Source organism: Osmerus mordax, chromosome 25, assembly GCF_038355195.1.
Source record: "Osmerus mordax isolate fOsmMor3 chromosome 25, fOsmMor3.pri, whole genome shotgun sequence".
Lineage (NCBI taxonomy): Eukaryota > Metazoa > Chordata > Actinopteri > Osmeriformes > Osmeridae > Osmerus > Osmerus mordax.
This window is the reverse complement of record NC_090074.1, coordinates 8,109,315-8,133,256: the sequence shown is the minus strand read 5'-3', so window position 1 is coordinate 8,133,256 and position 23,942 is coordinate 8,109,315. Positions and strand designations below refer to the sequence as shown.

Below are 23,942 nucleotides of genomic sequence, written 5' to 3'. Positions count from 1 at the left end.
CATACAATACCACACCCCTTGCTGACAGCCCAACCTGCTACATCAGAGTGCACTTAGCGGCGTTGTTTGATTAGAATCAGGTTCTTGCCCATGGATACTTTACTGCAGAGCTGACATGTTGGGATCAAACTGGTCGAGTTATGGCAGATGACAGACTGGCTCTCAGGAGTGAGGGACATTTCATGACAAGACCATGGCACTGTACAATCTCACTTTGGAGAGGAAAAACACACACTTGTCTATGAAGTCTCTGATTAGTGTAAGTTGTGAGTATAAGTGAAAGCCTCTGTGCCCCACACACTGAACCTTCCTCCACTTCGCATTCTGTGTTCATGTCCACTTGTTTCGGGCCGAGGGGGAACACTTTGTCGGTGCATGGTGGCTGACAGGATATACAGTATGCCACCAGCTCCCTATCAGGGCTTGAAATTAACATTTTACTTGGTAGCCCTGGTGCTTCCAACTTCAAAAAGTAAGGAGCACTAGCCAAAAATGTGGAGCAACCACCCAAATGTTGCTCTCGTTTGCTCCCTGTCACGTGACAACGGAGCGCAGTGATAAGGAGTGATTGACAGTTAAAGATCCTGTAAAGTGGACCTGAAAACAAGTTTTAAGTTCGCCACACCACAGAATAATGTGTTATTAACCACCCATCCAAATTCGAATGAAAAAATAACACCGACAAGTATGTTAAATTAGGCTTTGAAAGAGGCAGAACCCCCGCAAAGCAGCTGGGCCGGACTCTGTCTCTCCAGCCACCCTCAAGCACTGCGCTGACCAGCTGTCTCCGGTGTTCACCTACATTTTTAACACCTCCCTGGAGACATGCCATGTGCCAGCCTGTCTCAAGTCCTCCACCATCATCCCTGTGCCCAAAAAGCCAAGGCCAACAGGACTCAATGACTACAGACCCGTCGCCCTGACCTCTGTGGTAATGAAGTCTTTTGAGCGCCTTGTGCTGGCACACCTCAAAGCCATCACAGACCCTTTCCTGGACCCACTGCAGTTTGCCTACAGAGCCAACAGATCTGTGGATGACGCCGTTAACATGGCCCTCCACTTCACCCTACAGCACCTGGACTCCCCAGCATCCTATGCCAGGATCCTGTTTGTGGACTTCAGCTCTGCCTTCAACTCCATCATCCCTGCCCTGCTTCAGGACAAGCTCTCCCAGCTGAACGTGCCCGACTCCACCTGCAGGTGGATCACAGACTTTCTGTCTGACAGGAAGCAGTGCGTTAAGCTGGGAACACAAGTCTCTGACTCCCGGTCCATCAGCACCGGATCTCCTCAGGGCTGCGTCCTTTCCCCTCTGCTCTTCTCCCTGTACACCAACAGCTGCACCTCCAGTCATCCGTCTGTCAAACTTCTGAAGTTTGCGGACGACACCACCCTCATTGGGCTCATCTCTGACGGGGATGAGTTTGACTATAGGTTGGAAGCTGACAACCTGGTGACTTGGTGTAGCCAGAACAACTTGGAGCTCAATGCTCTTAAGACAGTGGAGATGGTTGTGGACTTCAGGAAGAATACAGCCCCACTCACCCCCATCACCCTGTGCGACTCCCCAGTCAACACTGTGGAGTCCTTCTGCTTCCTGGGCACCATCCTCTCCCAGGACCTCAAGTGGGAACTGAACATTAGCTCCCTCACCAAAAAAGCACAACAGAGGATGTACTTCCTACGGCAGCTGAAGAAATTCAACCTGCCAAAGACAATGATGGTGCACTTCTACACAGCCATCATTGAGTCCATCCTTACCTCTTCCATCACCATTTGGTACGCTGCTGCCACTGCCAAGGACAAGAGCAGACTGCAGCGTATCATCCGCACTGCTGAGAAGGTGATCGGCTGCAATCTGCCTACCCTCGAGGACCTGCACACCTCGAGGACCCTGAGGCATGCGAGGAAGATTGTGGCCAACCCCTCCCACCCTGGTCACTCCCTGTTCCAGCTACTCCCCTCTGGCAGAAGGCTGCGGTCCATCAGGACCAAAACCTCACGCCATAAGAACAGTTTCTTTCCATCTGCTACTGGCCTCTTCACAAGGCCAAGGACTCCCATTGACATTCATTCACTTATTTAACTATAAGTCCATCTAATGGCAATTCAGTATGCATAAGCCACTTTATCTCAGTATCCGACTGCACTATGTTGACCATTCACGCTGCTCATTATTCTTATTTTATATATATTTTATTTAAATTGTTGTATTCTTAGATTGTTTAGTTCTTAGAAATAGTTAAACTTTTGTACTTTTACTTAATTTAAGATCTGTATATGTTTAGTGTTTTGCACCTCTCTGCCACAGGAAAGTCCGTGTTTGTATAACATACATGGCGAATAAACCGAATTCTGATTCTGACATCGTGAAAAAATCAGCAGTCTTCTCTGCTTGAGACTGGGGGGCGTGTCGCCTGAAGGAGCTGAAGCTCCGCCCCTCGCTGCCTAGTGCCTACCTCCAACCCAGATAATAGACGCCATGTCAAGCCGAACAAAACCATATAGAATTAGAATTTATTTGTTCAATGAGTGAAACATACAGATGCATATAAATGAAATGTTCCCCTGAGCTGTAACAGTAAAAATGGACACCAGAGACAGCAGGCATGAGCTCTCCAACTAGGCTACTTCTAACACATTAGCTACCATTTCACCAAAATACCATCATTCTACACCGAGTAGCCTAATATCTATTTGGCGGTTTGCAGTAACTCATAGCAGAGATACCTCTGGAAAAGTTATCTAGTATAAATATAACAAGCACACAAAACTGAGTGATGAACTGCTGGCAGCGGTGGATTGTCCAGGTGCGACCGGAGGAGGAACGGCCGGGAAGGCGATGCTCGGTATGGCTCCGCGCTGCAAGAGAAGCCGTGTGTCCGCGAACCCCGTCTGTCTCTGGTCCATGTTAAAACTATCCGCTGTGAAATGGTCACTGCATTTAGTCATTTAGACTCTCATCCACTGCAGAGGCGGCTGTTGGAGTTTATCCGAAGCTTTCCATCAGCGTGGCTCTTCACAAAATCTATCCACCTATTTTTCCTTTCATTATCAATAGGGATTGCGTTGCAGCGGAGTTCTTGCATCCAGGGAAGATGCAGTTGCGGTTGGTGGGAGACATCCTGAAGCTAGCTAGCTAGTTGATGTAGGCTACAATAACAGTACAGCAGGAGGAGCCATTCAGTGATCTGACGTATAGGGCGAAATGACGTAGATAGGGATTTTTTTTGGCTCCGCCCATTAAAACCTGACCTGAAAACGGAAGAGAAACTGTTCTTCGGTCTAACTCCACATTTCAGTGCGACAAAGTTTTAGCGCTTTGCACATGCTTTCAGGAACTCATTTCACACGTATATAATGTACTTAGAAGCAAAACATCGAATTTACTTTACAGGATCTTTAAGCACAGGGGTCTATAATGCACGACCCCACCTCCCCCCAAAAAACATTTTTCCAAAGGCCATAATGACTTGTTATATTGAAATGTTAATGTTGAAAAATGTGGGCTGCACCTTGCCCATTGAAAATGAACGCATTTTAGTACAATGCAAATACATTAAAGAACCATATATGTGTAGCCTACTACTAAGCATTAACATGTGTTTCATGGAGCGGAAGATATGATGACTAGTTGCTTATAAGTATAATGCTGCAAAAAGTCAAACTTCAGAGGCATGTTATCAATAGCCTTTATTCAAATTAGACGGCGAGTTTGTGAAAGCCATTAGCCCGTGGTAGCCTACTTGGGTGCGCAGAGCTTGCAGCGCATTCGAAAGGAGTTGTTTTTGCATCCAAACATGTCGAAAAATTCTTCCAGGTACGGCCAGGAATGTAGAAGGGTTGGCTAATCTTCCTAACTATCAACCTTCTCGCTGGTGCTTGGTTCGGACGTTTTGCTCGAATTCTCTTGAGTGGCACGGACCTCTTCGTAGGCTACATCAGTCTGCAATTTCCTTGCTGGAGTTTGACGTGATTTTGTGTCATGTGCAGGTGATGGATCACGTATAAACCAATAGGGTGTCGGAATGGTATGTTTATACTTCTCATCCAACCACAATCAAATTCAGTCTATCCGGATGGCGCGTTTTATCTGGGTAGTTTTTTTGGGAACGATGACAATCCGGGAATGAAAACAAGCCGAACTGAAATTGGAGTAACGAGGCTATTTAAAAATGTAAGGAGTAGAAAGTACAGATAACTGCGTGAACATTTAAGGAGTAGAAGTAGAAAGTCGGCTGAAAAATAATTACTTCAGTAAAGTATAGATACCCAAAATGTCTAAGTAAGGTTGACACCTCTGATACTATGCAGTAGGCTAATTTGCGAATCTATGCATGTTGCAGTGCTATAATCCCCATACAGTAGCTGTAAACCCTTAGAGGAGAAAAAAGCACGGTTTCCTTTTGTAGATGAGGGGTGAGGGAGAAGAAGAGTCCCAGATCACATCAAGTGCTCCTCTGAGCGCTGGTGTTATTAGCATATGGTCACATTCTTACCACACAAGGCTGAGTATTCCTCTCTGTCTCCCTCTCTCGTCTGTTCTTCGCCCTTCTCTGTTCAGGAACTCTCCCTCTCTCTCTATTTCAGTATCAACTCCACTGATCGAACACGTCTCTTTAAGAGACAGGCAGACAAGACAGGTAAAACTAGACACACATAAAAGGCAGACAGGCATTCACAGAGACAGACAGGTAGACACACACAGACAGAGCACAGGCAAAGCCTAAATTAAGCATGCAGAGAAGGTATTCAGTTCCAGTCATGATGTAGATATATTTAATGATGTACAGAAAATGCATTCAAACGTAAACGGTACCGTAAAGAAAATAAACGTTATGAATGAGGCGTTTTATCCTTCTCCCCATTTGCATAAACAAATACATTTGAATACCTTTCCCATTCATAAGATATTACATGAACAGAATCTGACAGTTAAGTAGGCTCATTAAAATATGAAACTAACGGCTATAAACTTGAGAGTAACAAAATAAAGATTTGGTCGTTGTGGAGTGTAGTGCCTCCGAGCATGACAGATTGTTCTGTTGTTACTGTCAACAACAGCTAACGGAGAGAGAAACGAAAACACACACACACTCACAGAAACCACAGAGCTTCCAGATAACACTTCCAGATAGAATCTATATGGAAGCCAGATTGGTTAGAACCACAACAGAACCAGGTGAACCTGAGCCAATGACCTGGGGCCTGTTCCACAAAGGCCGCTCAAAAAAACAGGGATAAAAGTCCCAAACCTGACTTGAATTAACCTAACAGTCAGTCGGGACAAAAGCGGTTCCATAAAGGCAAATTCTAGTTCACGCAATCCGACTAATGGAGTTCAGATTCAAGAAGTCATGATAATTGCGGGTGCATCCTATTCTTAAGCAGCCCGACAGTTACATGGATCATATCGATCCACCACGGCAAAAAGCAATGTTCACGACCGAAAGAACAATCTCTTTAAAGGCACGTAGGCCTACTATGACAGCTCATCCACCACTTCATCAAAAATAAAATGACACACCATGATTGACATGTACGACAGACGTCGGTCGAGGTCCTTTTTTATAAGCCTTTACTCAATTGATTAAAATAAATGCAACCTCTAAACACGTCTACACTTACTTTTTTGTTTTAAATAAATACTATCAACCAATACATTATTCAATAGCCCATACTGTATTTTTCGGAAAATAAGTTGCATTTTCTATGAACCGCACCCCACCAGAATGGGAGCTTTGTGTTTGTAAATCATTTTCTTTTAACCTTCGCGCTGTAGGGGGTCTGAGACGGCGCAATGGTTAAAATAAAATGCTTCTTTTTATTTTTGTATTCGGTAAAGTTGTAGCAACACGACGGTGGGTCACAATGACTGAAGGGTCACAATGACCCGAAGGCTACACAAGGGCTAGTGTTACTTGTTAGCCTTCTCATTAGTACATTTTGAAGCCTGTTTTGTTATAAAAATGTTCTATAAGCCGCTTCGAAATATAAGCCTCACCACCACAAGAAAAATGTAAAATCGAGGTATAAACCGCAGCTTTATTTCTAAAAAATACGGTAACTTAACATGGCTTGTGTGTCGGGAAAATGGAGGATAGATGTATGGATTTAGGTTTGTTTTGCAATTGTAGGCTACTGTTAGTTTCACAGCATAAGTTGCCATAGTAACTGAGTTCTAACTACTTTGAGCTGGCTTATGGAACAGAGTTAAATGGAAATGAGTCCAACTAACTGACATAAGCCTGGCTTATTGGGTAAACTGGCTTTATGGAACAGGGCCCTCAGGTCAGGTGACTGTAGTTGAGTCAAACAGATCATGACAGAGAAACATATTACACCAATCAGAAGTGCTCATGGACCATGATAAAGCTCCACCCTTTGCCTCTCTCGTCTACCTTTTTATCCTTCTAACCATCGCTCTCTTCCTCCCTCTTTCACATCTGAAAAAGTCTTTGACAACACAAAACAATAATTTATTTGTTTAGGACACCAGAGGTCAGTATGTACAGTCTCTCTCTCTCTCTCTCTCTCTCTCTCTCTCTCTCTCTCTCTCTCTCTCTCTCTCTCTCTCTCACACACACACACGAACACACACAACAATACCTGCAGGCAGGCAGACACACACACAGTCAGACTTTAGCTTTTCTCCATCAATTGTAGTCCTCAGCTAGGAGTGTAACAGTGGGGTAGGTATGGGTTTTGTGAGGTAATTCTTCACAGCTCAGACATGGATGTAGAAAAGACTCAGCTCAGCTTCTCTCCAGCAGTCATTCTCCTGCTTTAAAAGTATAGAATGTATGTGTTCTCAGCCATTCACAAAATCCGACATTAGACCATCGGGGGGTTAGGGTTAGACATTATCCGACATTAGACCAACCCGCCCCCCCCCCTGCACAAAACAAACTGACTATTTATGCACTTCATATCCTACCAGAGAAGGTGGAGGGTGTGTGAAGGGGGCAGAGTATAGTAACACTGTTACTTAGTTTAGTTCCAGTAGTCTGTGCCTCCCCTCTGACCACCCACCACTGACTCCTCCATCCTTCCATCTTGGCTTCTCCCCCCTCAGTCTTCTCATTTGCCAAAGTTGCCAAAGTTGGCGAAGGCGTCTGGTTTGGGTGTCATCATGGCGGTGTTGAGGGTTGGCGCCATGCCCATGCCTGGCATACCCATGCCAGTGGGCGCCACCCCCATGCTCATGTTCAATCCCATCATCCCCGGGTTCACGGGCATCCCGACCACCCCCATGGTCCCGGTTGCCATGGAGGCAGGCATGCCCATAGCCATTATGGGATTTGTGGATGGCCTGATGGGTGTTATGGAAGGTGGTGCGTTCAGGGTTAGGCCCCCAAAGCCATGGGTCAGGTTGACGGGCGGCTGAACGCCTGCGGAGACAGGAAGGGGAGGAGTCATTGACCAGGGTCAAGAAGGGGAGGAGTCAATGACCATGGACCGGAAGGGGAGGGGTCAATTACCAGGGTCAAGAAGGGGAGGAGTCAATGACCAAAAACAGGAAAGGGGGGGGGGTTGTGACCAGAAACAGGAAGGGGTTTGTGAGTCAGTCAGGTGTTCCTACCTTGTTGTTGGATAATGTTATTAAGGCTGGGCTGGGAGTTCTTTTCTCCTAGACCAGCTGATAGGAAGTCCAGGTTGATGTTGACGCTGGGGTCAGACCAGGTGGAGGGCAGTGACCCCTGACCTCCAGGCTTCTGCAGCCCCATGTGCTGCTGGGTGTGAAGACCTACGCCTTGCAACGCCCCGAAACTCTGCACACACACAAGCATGGGGTATTGCATTCATGAATGTATATAGTGGTGTCTAAAGTATAGCACACAGTGTAGCGTGTACCTGAAACAGCAAGTCATATGTAGCTTGTACCTGATGGGAGTGTGACAGAGGGAGGCAGGGCCCACTGCTGGCTCCACCCACAGTGAACGTCATGCTCTGAGAGGCACTGAGCATGGCGTGGTGATTAGCCCCGCACATCAGGTCAAACAGGTCTGCTGAAGGAGGGGCAGGGTTGGAGGCGGGAGCTGGAGCTGATTGGACACTGCCGAACAGGTCTGTGATAGCGTTTTTTACAGGGGCGGAAGGACTGGTGGAGAAGGCGTTCCAGTCGCCAAACTCTCCGTTCATATTGGTCGGCGCAGCAACTGGAGGCAGGAACACAGGAGAAGGGAGGATGTTACATTTAGACATTTAGCAGATGCTCTTATCCAGAGCGACTTACAGTAAATACAGGGACATTCCCCCGAGGCAAGTAGGGTGAAGTGCCTTGCCCAAGGACACAACTTCATTTGGCACGGCCGGGAACCGAACCATCAACCTTCTGATTATTAGCCCGACTCCCTAACCGCTCAGCCATCTGACCCCCATGTTACTGGTTGTTCTCAAAGGGTGACACTTTGTCAAGGTGGTCCCATAACGATGTAACAGTAGCACACACACAAACCCACACACATGCACGGAGGGGAACAGTTTAGTGCCCCAGGGGGGTAACAACCTCACAGTCAGACACTGATGAAACCTGACACTGAACAGAGGGAACATGACAACATCTGGACCACACACACACATCTCCCATACTGGTACTGGCTCCTGCACACTTTGGAGACTGGTAGTGTATGTTGGGAGTTGGGGGTAGAAGTATGGGGCTAGAAGGTGTGTTTAGTGTGTGTGCAGGGGGGCACTGCCAGAAGGGTCTATGGTGTGTGTGTGTGTGTGTGTATGTGTGTAGGGGGCAAGACCAGCAGGGATGATGGTGAGTATGTAAGAGGATGACAGGTGTCTGTCCCCATCACTCTCAGCAGCTCAGCTAGTAGCTCAGTTAGCTGCTCCATCTGGTCTCTCACACACCAGCCATCTATTATTTACAGCTCTCTCTCTCCTGTCTCCTGTCTCTCTCTCCCCTCCAGTCCCTCTCTTTCCTTCAATCCCTCTTTATTAAAAGGAGGACATACAGTTGGACAGACAGACAGACAAGGCAGACAGACAGACGAGGTGGAGAGACAGACAAGTGAGGTACAGAGACATACAGGTGAGGTAGAGAGACAGGTGAAGTAGAGAGAGAGACAGGTGAGGTTGAGAAAGAAAGGTGAGGTAGACAGATGAGGTACAAAGAGACAGGACACACAGACAGGTGAGTTTGAGCAGACACCGCTAGGTAAAAAGAGACAGGTGAGGCAGACAGACAGGTGAGATAGAGGAAAAGATAGGTGAGGCGAGGCCGACAGACAGACAGGTGCGGTAGCGAGAGACAGGTGCGGTAGAGACAGACAGGTGAGGTAAAGAGAGAGACAGACAGAGCACACAGACAGACAGATGAGGTAAAGAGAAAGAGATACAGGTGAGGAAGAGAGAAAGATAGGTGTGTGTGAGAGAGAGAGAGAGAGAGAGAGAGAGAGAGAGAGAGAGTACCAGAAGAGGGCAGGCTGGCAGAGGCAGCTGGTGAGGAGAAGTCTGCAAAGCCCCCGATGAGGTCTGAGGTTCCACCTGGAGGCGCGCACACACACACGCACACAAGTAAGATATTGCTGCCTTGTCAGAGTGAGACAGTGATTGGAGGAGGAAATGGAGGATCAGACATGTCAGCTGTCCCTCTCTCCTCTATCACCGTGATCATTACCATCATCATCCAGGTTCTATGTTCTCACCTGTAGGAGCAGTGGTAGTGGAGCCAGGGTCCACCATCAGCAGGTCTGCAAGGCCACTACTGGATGACTGGCTGACCGACGACTGAAAAGGAGGGAGGGGGTGGGGGGGGGGGGGGGGGGAGTGAGAGAGAGAGTGCAAGAGGGGGCAGAGAGACAAACAAAGAGAAAGAGAGACAGACAGAGGGAGAGAGAGGATAAGTTCATTTACAGCAGTATTAGTGTGTTCACATTTGGCAGGTTTGGTTTGATTAAAACAAACTGGTATGATTGCTATGTTAGTGCAGTTCAGTGTGAAAAAATCACTGAAAAGTTGTCTACTGTTGAATGATCGGATCGCTTGCAATTTTTTTCCAAAATGGCGTGGGCACAGAAAAGGCGAAACAAAAGCAAAAATAAACAATTTGTAGCAAAATTGACTAAAATTACAACACTTTTTCAAAAGCCAAGAACTTATAGAACCGCACGCAGTCTGGATTTGAAGGCCGTCCTTAAGCAGTTTGTACAGGACAATGTCTGGAGACGTGCTCACTTTTATCTTGTAGGTCTATAGGCCCCTGTGGGCTTTTTTCAATCAATTTCTCTGTAACATTTTTATATGAACCCCCACTTTGAATAACATGCCTATTTTCACTTCTTCAGCACATATCTTGCTTGCTACTGTATTTATTTCTCAGCCCAGCCCATTTAATCGCACTTATGTTATGTATATTCTTCTAATGTAGACTTTGTTCTCAATAGGCATGGCCTATGAAAGACTTCCCAACAGGCCCGGTTCTAGTCCATTTGAGTAGGGGGGCAATGTGACATTTGGGGGGGGCATTTAAATTTGAGCAATTTTACCATTTTAGCAGTTTAAAACTTCAATTTGGTGCAATCTGAGAGAAACTTTTAGTTCATTGATCTTTGAATGGTCTGTATTGTTGCTTATCCTCCTTAATATCTGACAATAAAAATATTAAAGGTGTGGCATTGAAAATAGCTGCCGGACTCGAAATACCACAACCAGTATCATCAGTCTCACCGGTGTTACTACCTTTTGGCTTCGGAAGACGAATCAAAAACCTATGCATAGGTAAAACCAGCAAGGTGAACAGAGCAAGCTAGCGAACCGGACACGAGTACTGCTGCATCTGTGTTCGTTAGCCAGATGTAATACGGAAGCAAATTGCTCTCACGTGCAACAGCCTCCAATCCAACAACCCTAACCGCCCTCTCTCCCAAAGAGCAAAAAAAAAATCATTAAAAAAAGCCTAATTCAATAACTCTTTTCTCCTTGTTTCGCTCAAAGACTCAAAACTAAATTTTGCTAGCTAACCGCCAGATGTGACAAGAGGCTGTCAACTGTACAGAAGCTTCGCAGTGCACCTCTCTCACTGCTGTCCTCGACTTTTATACCACCCAACCAACCAATCAACATTTAGTAAAAAGTACAGTCAACGAGTAAAGACACCCTTGATCAGAGACAAAGTTATAGTTCCTGGTTCAACCACTGGAGGGCAGTTATACACACCACCGTGTCTGCATCCAGGATGTATATTCCAGGTGTGTTTGTGTGTGTGTACCAGGTGTGTGCGTGTGTACCAGGTATGTGTGTGTAATTGTGTGTGTGTGTACGCATGTGTGTGTGCGCATGTGTGTGTGCGTTTGTATGTGAACCAGGTGTGTGTGTAGCAAGTGTATGTATGTACGGGGAGTCAGGTGGCTGAGCGGTTAGGGAATCGGGCTAGTAATCTGAAGGTTGCCAGTTAGATTCCCGGCCGTGCAAAAATGACGTTGTGTCCTTGGGAAAGGCACTTCACCATACTTGCCTCGGGGGGAATGTCCCTGTACTTACTGTAAGTCGCTCTGGATAAGAGCGTCTGCTAAATGACTAAAAATGTAAAAAAAAAAATGTACCAGATGTGTGTTTGTATATGTACCAGGTGTTTGTGTACCAGGCGTGTGTGTGTTCCAGGTTTGTGTATATGTACCCGGTGTGTGTGTACCCGGTGTGTGTGTGTACCTTGCCGTTCTCAGCCACAGGGCTGCCCCCGTCCCCAGTGTAGTGTGCGGCGGCGCCCAGGTCCACCGTCTTGGAGGGAACTCCGCCTCGCTTGCGCGTGGTGGTGGTGGTTGTCTCCGTTGCCTGGGTGATCTGGATGCTCTTGGTCGTCACGGTTTCCTCCTCGTCTTTGAACTCCAGCTTCCCCGTCCGGCCGTTCCTGGAGGCGCGGTCATCCTCACCATCACTGAGGAGAGGGGGAGGAGCCAGGCTGGAGTCAATCACAGTGAGTTACAGTACAGTTCATAGTTGAGCCTGCCAGGGAGTCGTTCATACCTGAGTCTGTCTGGGGAATCGTCTCGGTCCTTCTTCCTGAACTTGTTGATGGTGTCATCGATGGTGCTGCCGATCTTATCACTGATCTCTCCAAGCTTCTCGCTGAAGGGGAATGCCCCCTTGCTCTTATCCCAGTCCTCCTCCCACTTTCCCTTGGACTCGCCCTCCAGACACTCGGATGCTAGGGACATGCACGCACACGAAAAGCAGACATAGGCATCAGCATTTATAACAGGTAACAAAAGGCCTCCATCTTAACAATAGAGACAGTAGCACCCCCCCCCCCCCCCTCCATTCCCTTTGCCCCCATTTCCCCCTCACCCCCTCTCACCTCCCGTCCTGGAGCCCTCCCCTGCCTCATTAACTGACAAATAGGAACACAGACTCTGCTAATGATGACAGGAATCAAAGTATTCAGGAATCAAAGACTAGAATCAATCAAGCATCAGTAAAAATAACTATCCTCTTCGTCTGATAGTGGGATGGATAAATCAACGTGTGTGTGTGTTTGGGGGGGGGGGGGGGGTTGTATGCTGTAATGGAGTGGCAAGGAAACAAAAGCCCCCTTAATTAAAGACTAGATCAGGGAGAGACAGAGAGAATGAGGAGGGTTAAGTTTTCTAGAAGTTTTCCATAACCAACATGATGATCAGAAGTACGACAGATGATGCTTCTGATAATGATGAGGGAGAAGATGAAAGCTGATTGGCTCGGAGATCAGTGGAGCACCAATCAAAAGATCATCAGACGAGGAAGGGGGAGGGCCCTTGGGATCACGGGAGGAGAGGGGTGGAAGGGAGGGGCGCAGAGAGAAGGACAAGTAGGATAAGAGCTGTCTAGGAAATATGATGAAGCAATGAGCCAGTAAGACCAGAGTGACACCTGCCCTACTCCAGGTAGTGTGTGCGTGTGGTTTGGTGTGAGTGTGTGTGTGTGTATGATTGGGTGTGAGTGTGTGTGGTTGAGTGTGCGGTTATGGTTATGTGTGAGTGTGGTTGTGTGTGAGTGTGTGTTGTTGTTTGAGTAGTTATGCGAGTGTGGGGTTGTGTGTGAGAGAGTATGTGTGAGTATGTATGTGTCTGTGTATGAGGATGTGAGTGTGCGGTTGTTCTTACAGGTCTTGAAGCCCCCTCCCGTACTGTTTGAGGACACTCCTATGTACTTGTCCTTGTTCTTCTTGGCCTTCTTCCTCTCCTCTCTCAGACGATCATCATCCTGCACAAATTCCACCATCTCCTTCACCTTCTGACGCACGTTGATGCCCTGGTCTTTCCCACTCTCGTCTGGACAAACACAAGCAAACATACATATTAAGAATGATTCTTATGTGGATGTATTTCCTCTCATGGCTACTACCAGTGAACAGGGGCCAGTTGCATGAAAATCGACTTACTGTATTTTTCGGAAATAAAGCCGCGGCTTGTACCCCGATTTTACAGTTTTTTTGTGGTTGTATGCCTTATATTTCGAAGCGGCTTATAGCCCGGTTTTAGAACAAAAAAGATCTCTACAGACCGTGCAGCTAATTTAATGCTGAAACACTTGAACAGGGGATTATTACTTGAAAGAGGAATTATTTACTGTGTCGTATGTTACACTATCAGGGCTTAGAAATACAGTGACTTGCTAAAGTGGGAAAATGGCTAGTAGAACAGAACATTTCATAATAATTTCAGTAAATCAAACAGCTGCAAGACCCAGTGAAATGTTATATACAGCTAGCAAACTAACGTTAGCTAGCATCGCTAACGACATTGGCTAATTCAACTAGGCTATCCCCAGGATTTGCAAGCTAGCTAAACTTATACTATATCTAAAATAATGTTGTAGACATTTCCATAGGAAATGAATGGAAATGTTATATACAATTAAATTACATAAATCTAAAAGATTAGGCTTAAATATTTCTGAGAGCATGCTTATGTAGGCTGGCTCTGCCCTCCTACTTCCACTCAATCTTCATTTTGCTTCTGTACTAGGTCTGGGAATTCGGCATATACAGTCAGGTCCATAAATATTTGGACATTGACACAATTTATAATTTTGGCTCTGTATACCACCACAATGGATTTGAAATGAAACAATCAAGATGTGCTTTAAGTGCAGACTTTCAGCTTTAATTTCAGGGTATTTACATCCAAATCAGGTGAACGGTGTAGGAATTACAACACATTTTATATGTGGCCCCTCCCTTTTTAAGGGACCAAAAATAATTGGACAAACTAACATAATCATAAATCTAATTGTCACTTTTAATTCTTGGTTGCAAATCCTTTGCAGTCAATGACAGCCTGAAGTCTGGAACCCATAGACATCACTAGACGCTGGGTTTCATCCCTGGTGATGCTCTGCCAGGCCTCTACTGCAACTGTCTTCAGTTCCTGCTTGTTCTTGGGGCATTTTCCCTTCAGTTTTGTCTTTAGCAAGTGAAATGCATGCTCAATTGGATTTAGGTCAGGTGATTGACTTGGCCATTGCAGAACATTCCACTTCTTTGCCTTAAAAAACTCTTTGGTTGCTTTCGCAGTATGCTTCGGGTCATTGTCCATCTGCACTGTGAAGCACCGTCCTATGAGTTCTGAAGCATTTGGCTGAATCTGAGCAGATAATATTGCCCGAAACACTTCAGAATTCATCCTACTGCTTTTGTCAGCAGTCACATCATCGATAAATACAAGGGAACCAGTTCCATTGGCCGCCATACAGCCCCACGCCATAACACTACCTCCACCATGCTTCACTGATGAGGTGGTATGCTTTGGATCATGAGCAGTTCCTTCCCTTCTCCATACTCTTCTCTTCCCATCATTCTGGTAAAAGTTGATCTTGGTCTCATCTGTCCATAGGATGTTGTTCCAGAACTGTACAGGCTCTTTTCGATGTTTTTTGGCAAACTCTAATCTGGTCTTCCTGTTTTTGAGACTCACCAATGGTTTACATCTTGTGGTGAACCCTCTGTATTTACTCTGGTGAAGTTCTCTTAATTGTTGACTTTGACACAGATACGCCTACCTCCTGGAGAGTGTTCTTGATCTGGCCAACTGTTGTGAAGGGGTTTTTCTTCACCAGGGAAAGAATTCTTCTGTCATCCACCACAGTTGTTTTCCGTGGTCTTCCGGGTCTTTTGGTGTTGCTGAGCTCACCAGTGCGTTCTTTCTTTTTAAGAATGTACCAAACAGTTGATTTGGCCACACCTAATGTTTTTGCTATCTCTCTGATAGGTTTGTTTTGATTTTTCAGCCTAACGATGGCTTGCTTCACTGATGGTGACAGCTCTTTGGACTTCATATTGAGAGTTGACAGCAACAGATTCCAAAAACAAATACCATACTTGAAATGAACTCTAGACCTTTTATCTGCTCTTTGTCAATGAAATAACGAACTCCCTTTATGAGGGAATAACATACACCTGGCCATGGAACAGCTGAGCAGCCACTTGTCCGATTACTTTTGGTCCCTTAAAAAGGATGGGGCCACATATCAAATGTGTTGTAATTCCTACACCGTTCACCTGATTTGGATGTAAATACCCTGAAATTAAAGCTGAAAGTCTGCACTTAAAGCACATTTTGATTGTTTCATTTCAAATCCATTGTGGTGGTATACAGAGCCAAAATGATGAAAATTGTGTCAATGTCCAAACATTTATGGACCTGACTAAGTCGGTTTTCTCAAATCAACTTTTTGTAGGTCCAATCAGCGAACAGAGGGAGTGGCTGAGAACGATGACATTGATGTTGTGCGCTAGTTTGAGTTCAGTGATGGCGGCGGAGAAAGATGCGAGCGAAGCTATTCGGCCCATTGTAGCAACGCTGCAGAATATCCAGAAGTTAAAGCAGGAGCAAGAACAATCCTTGCTGAGTTTTGTTGGTGACCATGATGTTGTGGACCTCCACCCCCACGGGGTTCGGGAAAAGTTAGATTTTTTGAGCTATGGCAGCTAGCTCCGTTACAGTAGTAGTGAAGGAGTTGGCTAAGGCGAACGCTAGCGATTGGTTATGGCAGATCAGAGTGGCTCTGGGCAGATCCAATTGTTTTAAACTTCAACGGAGTACCCGCCTTCAAGGAAGTTAACGCTTGTCAATGGAGCGATCCCAGACCCTCTGTACAAATGAAATGTACGAGGGTCTGGTTAGGACCAGGCTAGGCTACCATGTCAGACATGTGAAAAAGGAAAGCTCAGAGTAGCTGAAAGGCTTGGTGACCGGCACGAAGAAATGTTCATACCAGAAGCTAGCTAGCATAGTAGCGCATTTCTCCGCGCTGGTCACCAAATCTTTCCTTTTTCACATGTAAAGCTGACATGGTACATAAACATGGCATAGGCTATATTTAAGCAACTTGTTATTCCAACAGCCGTCCCAACAGCATCCCAACATAACGTGGCAACATTTGTCTTTTTTGCCATAGTCCTAGTAAAATACGCGCTGTGGGTCATACAACTCCATGTAGGCCTAGGCTACTTCTTAACTTCGATGATTAACTTTGTGTCGTCAATCTTCCCCAAATTCTCTGTTGGTTTGTGATGTAGCCTATAGGTTTCAGTGTCTCCTCTGCTTGAGTGTAGGCTATGCCAGCTGTCTATCTCGCTCTTAAACACACTGTTTAGAAACAACTGACTAATATGTTGGCTTGACAGTCAACGCAATCATCAATCAGGGTTTATCTTTGGATCGTCCTGTTCTCGTTCTGAGGCGATTGAATGTTTTCCAATCGCCTCAGAACGAGAACAGGACGATCTGGTCAGAAGGGGCTTCAATACTGGCCCAACCACCTGTGAATGTGGAGAAGCAGACCAGACTATGAAGCACTGCCTGGTCTGCCCTCTACTACCCAACCCTTGCAGCTCAAAAGACCTTGAAGACCATAATATCATACTTCAGTGGAACGAAAAGAAGAATTGTAGATCAAGTAAAACAGACTTTTGAAATGCATGCACTTTCTCTCTGCCTTTCGGTCCCTGTGTCGTCGTATCACATCTCAAAACATGGCGTACACTTGGGTTCTAGTGCTCGGAAGGTGTGCACATTCTCACGCCACGTGCTTTTTTCATAAATCTGAAACTCTGTGTAGAAACGCCCGCACACATGTCCACGGCTTCGTACATTTGGTCCCTGGTCCTTAACTATGAAGTGGTAGTACTTCCTGTTCTACTTCCTGGTTGTTATCTATGAAGGAGTAGTACTTCCTGTTCTACTTCCTGGTCCTCACCTATGAAGTGGTAGTTCTCCAGGGAGCGCAGGTCATAGATGTGTTCCCGGGCGCTGGTCACTACCCTCTCGGAGCCGTTTCTGATCAGGTAGGCCAGCAGCAGCAGAGCCTTGTAAACCCTCCTCCAGTTCTTCTTGTTGTCCTTCAACATCCGGGTCCACAACATGTTCATCACCTCAGGGAACTGCTCATACATAAAGGTGGACCTGGAGGGCAACATGAGATTTGTGTGATATGAGACATCTCTATGTTGTCATAACTTGATGGACATGTAATTTGATCTGTGATGATTTGTGTGTGTGTATCATTGTGTGTGTGTGAGTGTGTTTTGCCCCTTTTCCACTACACAGTACCGGCTTGACTCTATCCTCCTTTTTTTGGTAGCACCTTCGCCGTGGCTCCATGCGAGCCGAGACCAAAAGGTGATGTGAAAACACTGCAGACCACTGATTGGTCAGAGGGAATCTTGACACAGAACATCCTGCACAAAGCCCCCATTTTAAAATAGCCAGGCTACTTTATAGTGGACTAAAATAGAGCTGCTGTTTATAATAGAGCCCGAAATTGTTTTATTCACTGGACTACTCAATGAAATAGCAACCAAACCAAGCTGTTATCAGTTGAGGTGAAGACATTCTTGTGTTGCTGATGAAAGGATCCAGAGTGGTATGTCAAAGACCAAGCCATAGCGGTAATGCAGCGTTGCTATGACAACCAGCTACATTGAGGGGGTACAGTAGAGCAGTGGCAAACAAAGCATGCATTGGGTTGAGTCGAGTCTAGCCGGTTACAGAGATGTGGAAAAGCGGCTATAATGTGTCTTTAGGTGTGTGTGTGTGCTCACTTGGCGATCTCCCCCATCAGCTGTCCTGAAGGTCCCCAGGGGTCATCGTTGGTGGCCTCCCTCACCTTGGACTCGATCTCTGAGTAGTTCATTACCACGTTGGTGCTACGGGACACAAACACACGCTACTTACAGACTCCCCTGCTAAGACTCTGCAGTAAAGTGAAGCACTATTCAACAAACAGAAATCCGTTCTTCGCTGAGCTAGACAGAGACAGACATACAGGCAGCCAATGGTCAGACAGACAGGCTGGCTGGCAGGCTGACCCTCCAACATCTGGTGTTATCAGAGAGGCATCTTGACAGGACCATGACAATAACACCAGCAGACAGACACAAGCACTCAGCCTGCTCAAATATTAACCACCTGACCTGACAAGTGTACACACACAGGCGCACACATGCAGCAGGAAAACACACACACTTGCAAGAAACAGACATTTTGAGAAAACCTGCGGTCTATGAACAGTTGGATGGAAACCAAAACAGGAAGTTCCTTTAGGCCAGAATACTTCACCTGGATGTTACATCATCATCATCATCAATCTCCATTCAAGTATGAGGCCAGTGTGGTTTTGCTACTGGAGCAAGACTTGAGACAGGGCAATGACACCCAATGTTTGTGTCTGAAAAGGGCTAAATCAAGTACACCTCAAGTAGCTTATTTTAATGATTAGCTTATTTACAAGGGATCATTCAGGTTAGTCCTAGCTGACCCCTGACCTGGTCAGACCAGATGGTGTGGCTAGATTTAACCCTCAACAGACTGAAGGTAAAATTGTTGTAAAGTTGCCAGCCACGCAGGAGCAGACGGAGGGATCAATTAAAGACATTATGAGAAAGAGGCGAAAGAGGAGATAGAGAACGAAGCTCCAGGGCTAGCTCTACAGATAGCTCTATACGGGTAACTCCAGGGCTAGCTCTACGGATAGCTCTATACGGGTAACTCCAGGGCTAGCTCTACGGATAGCTATATACGGGTAACTCCAGGGCTAGCTCTACAGATAGCTCTATAAGGGTAACTCCAGGGCTAGCTCTACAGATAGCTCTATACGGGTAACTCCAGGGCTAGCTCTATGGATAGCTCTATACGGGTAACTCCAGGGCTAGCTCTACGGATAGCTATATACGGGTAACTCCAGGGCTAGCTCTACAGATAGCTCTATAAGGGTAACTCCAGGGCTAGCTCTACAGATAGCTCTATACGGGTAACTCCAGGGCTAGCTCTACGGATAGCTATATACGGGTAACTCCAGGGCTAGCTCTACGGATAGCTATATACGGGTAACTCCAGGGCTAGCTCTACAGATAGCTCTATAAGGGTAACTCCAGGGCTAGCTCTATACGGGTAACTCCAGGGCTAGCTCTACAGATAGCTCTAAACGGGTAACTCCAGGGCTAGCTCTAACAAGCTTCTGGCTAACAGTCCGCAGGGGAAGAAAGGGGAAACACGGCTGTGTTGGTGTGAAGCTCACAGGTCTCACAGAGAGTGGATTACCATTACAGTGAGAGAGACGGAACTGTAGATGAAGTGAGCGAAAAAAAGGGAAAGAGAGAGGGAAAAGGGTTCTTCTCCTCTTGAAGCTACTTCAAGACAACCGGTAGAATCTCAGTGAACTGAATAATTAATGAAAGAGGTTTATACAGAGACACAGGGCCTCAACACTGAGCCTGCAGATGTGAGTATATCAAGCAAGCTGAGACTGATATGAGCGTGCATACACGCAACACACACCCCCAGAGCACTGAGTGTGAAATCCTTCACTTCAGAGGATACTTAAGCAGGTAAGTGGGGCCTGCCTGTGTGTGTGTGTGTGTAAGACGCAAACAAAGTCTAGTGCTTCTTGCTCCTCTTTGTTCCACAGTGCTGGCGTGGTGTTTGTTCTGCTGCGCTACGGAAATGCAAGGACACACACAGAACCCTTCCAAGTGCTTCTCTCCCTGGGGCAGAAGAAAGAGCCCAGCTACCTGCTGCTTCAGAAGAGTCAGACTGAGGATGAGGACGATGAAGGAGACACGGGTCATCTGAGTATCTCAGAATACATCTCCTCCAGCAAGTGCAGACGACGTGTGTATGTGTCTAGGGACTGAGTAATAGTCTTCCTATTGATCTGCCAGTGTGCTAGATGGGGTGAAGTTGTTGCTGACTGTGAATCTAAGCCACACACACACACACACACACAGTCAACATTGTTGCTGGTAGTTGTCGGTGTGTGGTTGATTGGATGTAACAACATGTGTTTGCGTTGTTGTTGCTGATATCTGCTGATGATGCAGTCTGGCAGGCAGCTATGTAGATTCCTGAGTCTCAGTCCCTCTCTTCACTAAGACCCTGAGTCGTCAATATCTGTGTCAGGCCTCTTTCCCTCTGGTCTCCTGGCTGGGTCAGGCCAGACATATCAATAACAGGACCTATTAATCTGTAGCCATGCATGTATAACAGATGGCAGGCAGACTCTTCAAATCAAATGTATTTGTATAGCCCTTTTTACACGCAAGCATGTCACAGAGGGCTTCACATATGCCCATAGAACTGCCCCTCAACCAACCTAAACCCTCAAGGAAGACAAGGAAAAACTCCCAAAAAACTCTCAACAGGAGAAAAAATGGAAGAAACCTTGGGAGGAGCAATTCAGAGAGGGATCCCCTCCTCCAGAGACGGTTGGTGAGAGAGAGGAGCAGAACACAGGCTAAACATAGTCATACAGTGTCGGTGGGTTTTTAAACTCTTGCATCCATTACTGTAGCCTGGCTACCCTACAGATTGTCCCAATAAGGATGCTCCCCTTGCCTCCTTTCTTTGCAGTAGGCTTACCTGTGATCTGAATTGAGAACATTGTTGAAAGGGATACATTTCTAACTGTGATCTCATTTACAGGCCTGAAGTGTCCATGATCCATGTTAACCTGCACATAGATCACTCACTGACGTCAATAATCCATCAAAGTCCCTTCACTTGTTGACACCATTCTTCTTGAGACAATGTTTTACTCATAAAAACAGTGAAAATGCTTTAACCCTCCTTACCTAAATAACCTGTTACTACCCTAGTTCCTTCTTAACTCAGTAACCTGGCATTACTGCTCAAGTAATACAGTACTTGGACCGCCTGTAGACAATCCACTGCCCAAGACAGACACACAATGTCTGTCACGCACAAATTAATTTCTGTTGTGCATCAGCATAATCTGCTAATTACCATAGCTTTTGCTGGTCATCGTGTAAACCTAAGGCAGTCAAACTTTTTAAACCTATGTTCTTGTTTCTTTTATACACTGTGGGTCGTTATGATGTACACTCGCAATCTTTCTTGCAACTTTTGACATGTTGCAGTGTCAAGAAACACAATGAGGGAGTCAGGTGGCTGAGCGGTTAGAGAATCGGGCTAGTAACCAGAAGGTCGCTGGTTCGACTCCCGGCCATGCCACATGACGTTGTGTCTTTGGGCAAGGCACTTCACCCTACTTGCCTCGGGGGAATGTCCCTGTACTTACTGTAAGTCGCTCTGGATAAGAGCATCTGCTAAATGACTAAATGTAAATGTAAAGCCAGGACAAAATTCTTGCAATCTGTGAGATATTCCATATAATATCTTATTGCATTGCCATGTGCTCTAGCAGCCTACACGAGCTGTTATTGTTCGACTAACTTTAAATACCTGTTATTGCAAAATTGCACCTATCCTCCAAAGCATATCACATCCCTCTCCAAGAAATACAAAAGCCAGCAAGTGTTGTGTTTGTTATGTTCGCATGTTATGAGGGCTTGTTCGATCCAGATAAAATGAGCTGTAGATGTATTTACAGGAATTCGTTTTTTGCAGAAAGTCACTGACACATGCGATACGTTTCAACTGTACAGTAGTTATGAAAAACAACAACATTGTAAACGCAGACAAAACATATTTAGTTAGCTATTATTATCAAACATTACTAGTTAGCTTAACTAGCCAATATTTTCAGTAATTCAAATTGTTTTCGATGATACTTTGACGTTTACTCTAGCTACTGACTGTAGACAAGTTTCTAGAAGCAGCTATTGTGCAGTGTGTGTGTGTGTGTGGGGGGGGGGGGGGGGGGGGGGGGGGGTAATGTAATAACGGGTTACGTTAGCTTTGTTATTAGGCGAATTAGCTCTAGCTAGCCTAGTCTTCTGCCGTCGGTAATATTAGCTACCCCCCCTAACATTGTTTTGATCTATTTAACTTAAGCTAATACGTAGTTTCTAATCATGTATTATATCAAAACGCTGGCGAGGGAACAAACACACACATGCACAACAAGGATGTTTAGTTGCGGGACGGGCGAGGACCAGGCTCCACATTAGCCACTGTGCTATCCGACTTTGCCAACTAGCTTTATTAGCCAGCTAGCTAGTCTATCTTGAATGCTTATTTTTCCCTAAGCAGACTGAGAGTAGGGATAAGATGGGGTACATCGTTACACGGGATTGCATTTACAGGCCACGGCTAACTGTATCAGTGTGTACAGCGCCCAGTAAATACCACACAGCATTTAATGTTGAACACCAGGTTGCCGGTTAGCTTGCCACTACTAGCCGTAGCTGGTTAGCCATGGATGGACTGTCAGCTGTGAAAGCGGTGTGACGTCACGCCACCATAGCGCGTTTCCCTGGTCGGTAATGAAGACCGCTAGCGAGAGAGCTACAGTACCGCTATAGGCCTTGCAGGAAATGGCTAGCAGCTCGTTAGGTAACTAAAACTACAAGGATACTCACGCTTTGTCCACCAGCTCCCTGACTTTCCACATATTCAGCATTTTGACGCTCTGACACGAGCTCTCCGCCGCAGTAATGCGCCGCCCAATCCTTCGCCACTCGCAGATGGACTTGGATCCTAAACACTTACAACACAATCCCCGGTCCCCTTCGTTGAGCCAGCTCGGTTAACGGTTCACGGGCCGGTCGAGTTACCACGGAGACGTTGGTCGTACGTCAGAGTCGCAAAGAGGCGCGTTGCAGCGGTTGAGCCAGCAACAATCCATTATACCGGATACCTCTAACAGCTCTGCATGCTAAGTGTTCCTCTTTTACTGAACACGAGATTATAAATAGCAGGCAGACTGTTATATTTTCAAATAGAATGTAACCAAAACAGTCACCCATTGTTAAAATTATATTCTGATAGATCTGATTAGATCAGACCCACTATTACTATTAGAAAACAGCTGCTAAGAAATCTTTATTTGAATAATTGATGTAACCTAGTTTATGCAGCATGCAAACACCAAGAATACCATTTGAATAAAAAATAGCATGAAATATAGCGAACCTCCACAAATATGACAAATTAACATAGAATGTCGGCTTCCACAGTCCAAATCCTACATATTGACATACTACAGCATATTTCACTTTCTATAGCACACATTTATCGTGTCTGCGACCCTGCCAGGCCTCTAGAACAAGAGAGCTTTGCTGATGCACTTGTCTGTCAGTGATGGAGGCTTTCAGAACAGACAAGTGAGAAGCTAATGCACTTTTATGATGGCTCCATCTTCATTGGACACTGCCAGAAGAGAGAAAAAGAGAGATGGAGGGAAGGAGGGAGGGGGGGGGAAGAGAAAAGAAAAAGTGCTATCCTGTCAACAACTGACAAGCAACCAAATTGTCACAGGCCATATATAAGATCAGGTGTGACAGGAGCAGGGCATTACAGTACACAGGCCTTTCTCTCCTTCTTTCTCCTTCTTGGTGCCCTCCCCCCTCTCTTTCTCTCTCTCTCTCTCTCTCTTTTCTGTCTCTCTGCCCTCCCTCTATTCCTCTCTCTTTTTCTCTCTTTCTCTGTCTCTCTTCCGCCCCAGTTCCGCTCTCACTTTTCCTCTCTCTCTCCCTCAATTTTTCTCTCCCCCCCTCTCTCCTCCCACCTCTCTTTCTTGCTCCCTCTCTCCCT

The 23,942-nt window shown here is 46.0% G+C and overlaps 1 protein-coding gene across 2 annotated transcripts; it reads right to left on the bottom strand.

Moving 5' to 3' along the window:
- Positions 1 to 4,765: 4,765 nt before the first annotated feature.
- Positions 4,766 to 22,904, bottom strand: LOC136933812 (clathrin interactor 1-like). 2 transcript variants are annotated; one of them, XM_067229344.1, is made up of 11 exons: positions 22,769 to 22,904; positions 18,032 to 18,136; positions 17,188 to 17,393; positions 13,092 to 13,259; positions 11,977 to 12,157; positions 11,662 to 11,887; positions 9,660 to 9,741; positions 9,424 to 9,498; positions 7,885 to 8,159; positions 7,583 to 7,772; positions 4,766 to 7,391 (listed from the first exon to the last, which is right to left on the bottom strand). In XM_067229344.1, the coding sequence occupies exons 1-11, from the start codon at positions 22,807 to 22,809 to the stop codon at positions 7,081 to 7,083; spliced, it is 1,860 nt and encodes a 619-aa protein (XP_067085445.1). In that variant the 5' UTR covers positions 22,810 to 22,904; the 3' UTR covers positions 4,766 to 7,080. The 2 variants fall into 2 exon arrangements, with proteins under 2 accessions (XP_067085445.1, XP_067085448.1); XM_067229347.1 differs by lacking the exon at positions 9,424 to 9,498.
- Between the last annotated feature and the right edge of the window lie 1,038 nt (positions 22,905 to 23,942).

Bases quoted from the DNA above. Each gene is read 5' to 3' on its own strand.
- LOC136933812 (XM_067229344.1), bottom strand. From the start codon at position 22,809: ATGCTGAATATGTGGAAAGTCAGGGAGCTGGTGGACAAAGC. The intron at 9,742-11,661 runs GTACACACACAC...CCTCCTTTTCAG, and splicing joins CTGTGGCTGAGAACGGCAAG to TCGTCGGTCAGCCAGTCATC. The intron at 7,773-7,884 runs GTACAAGCTACA...GTGTGTGTGCAG, and splicing joins CTCTGTCACACTCCCATCAG to AGTTTCGGGGCGTTGCAAGG.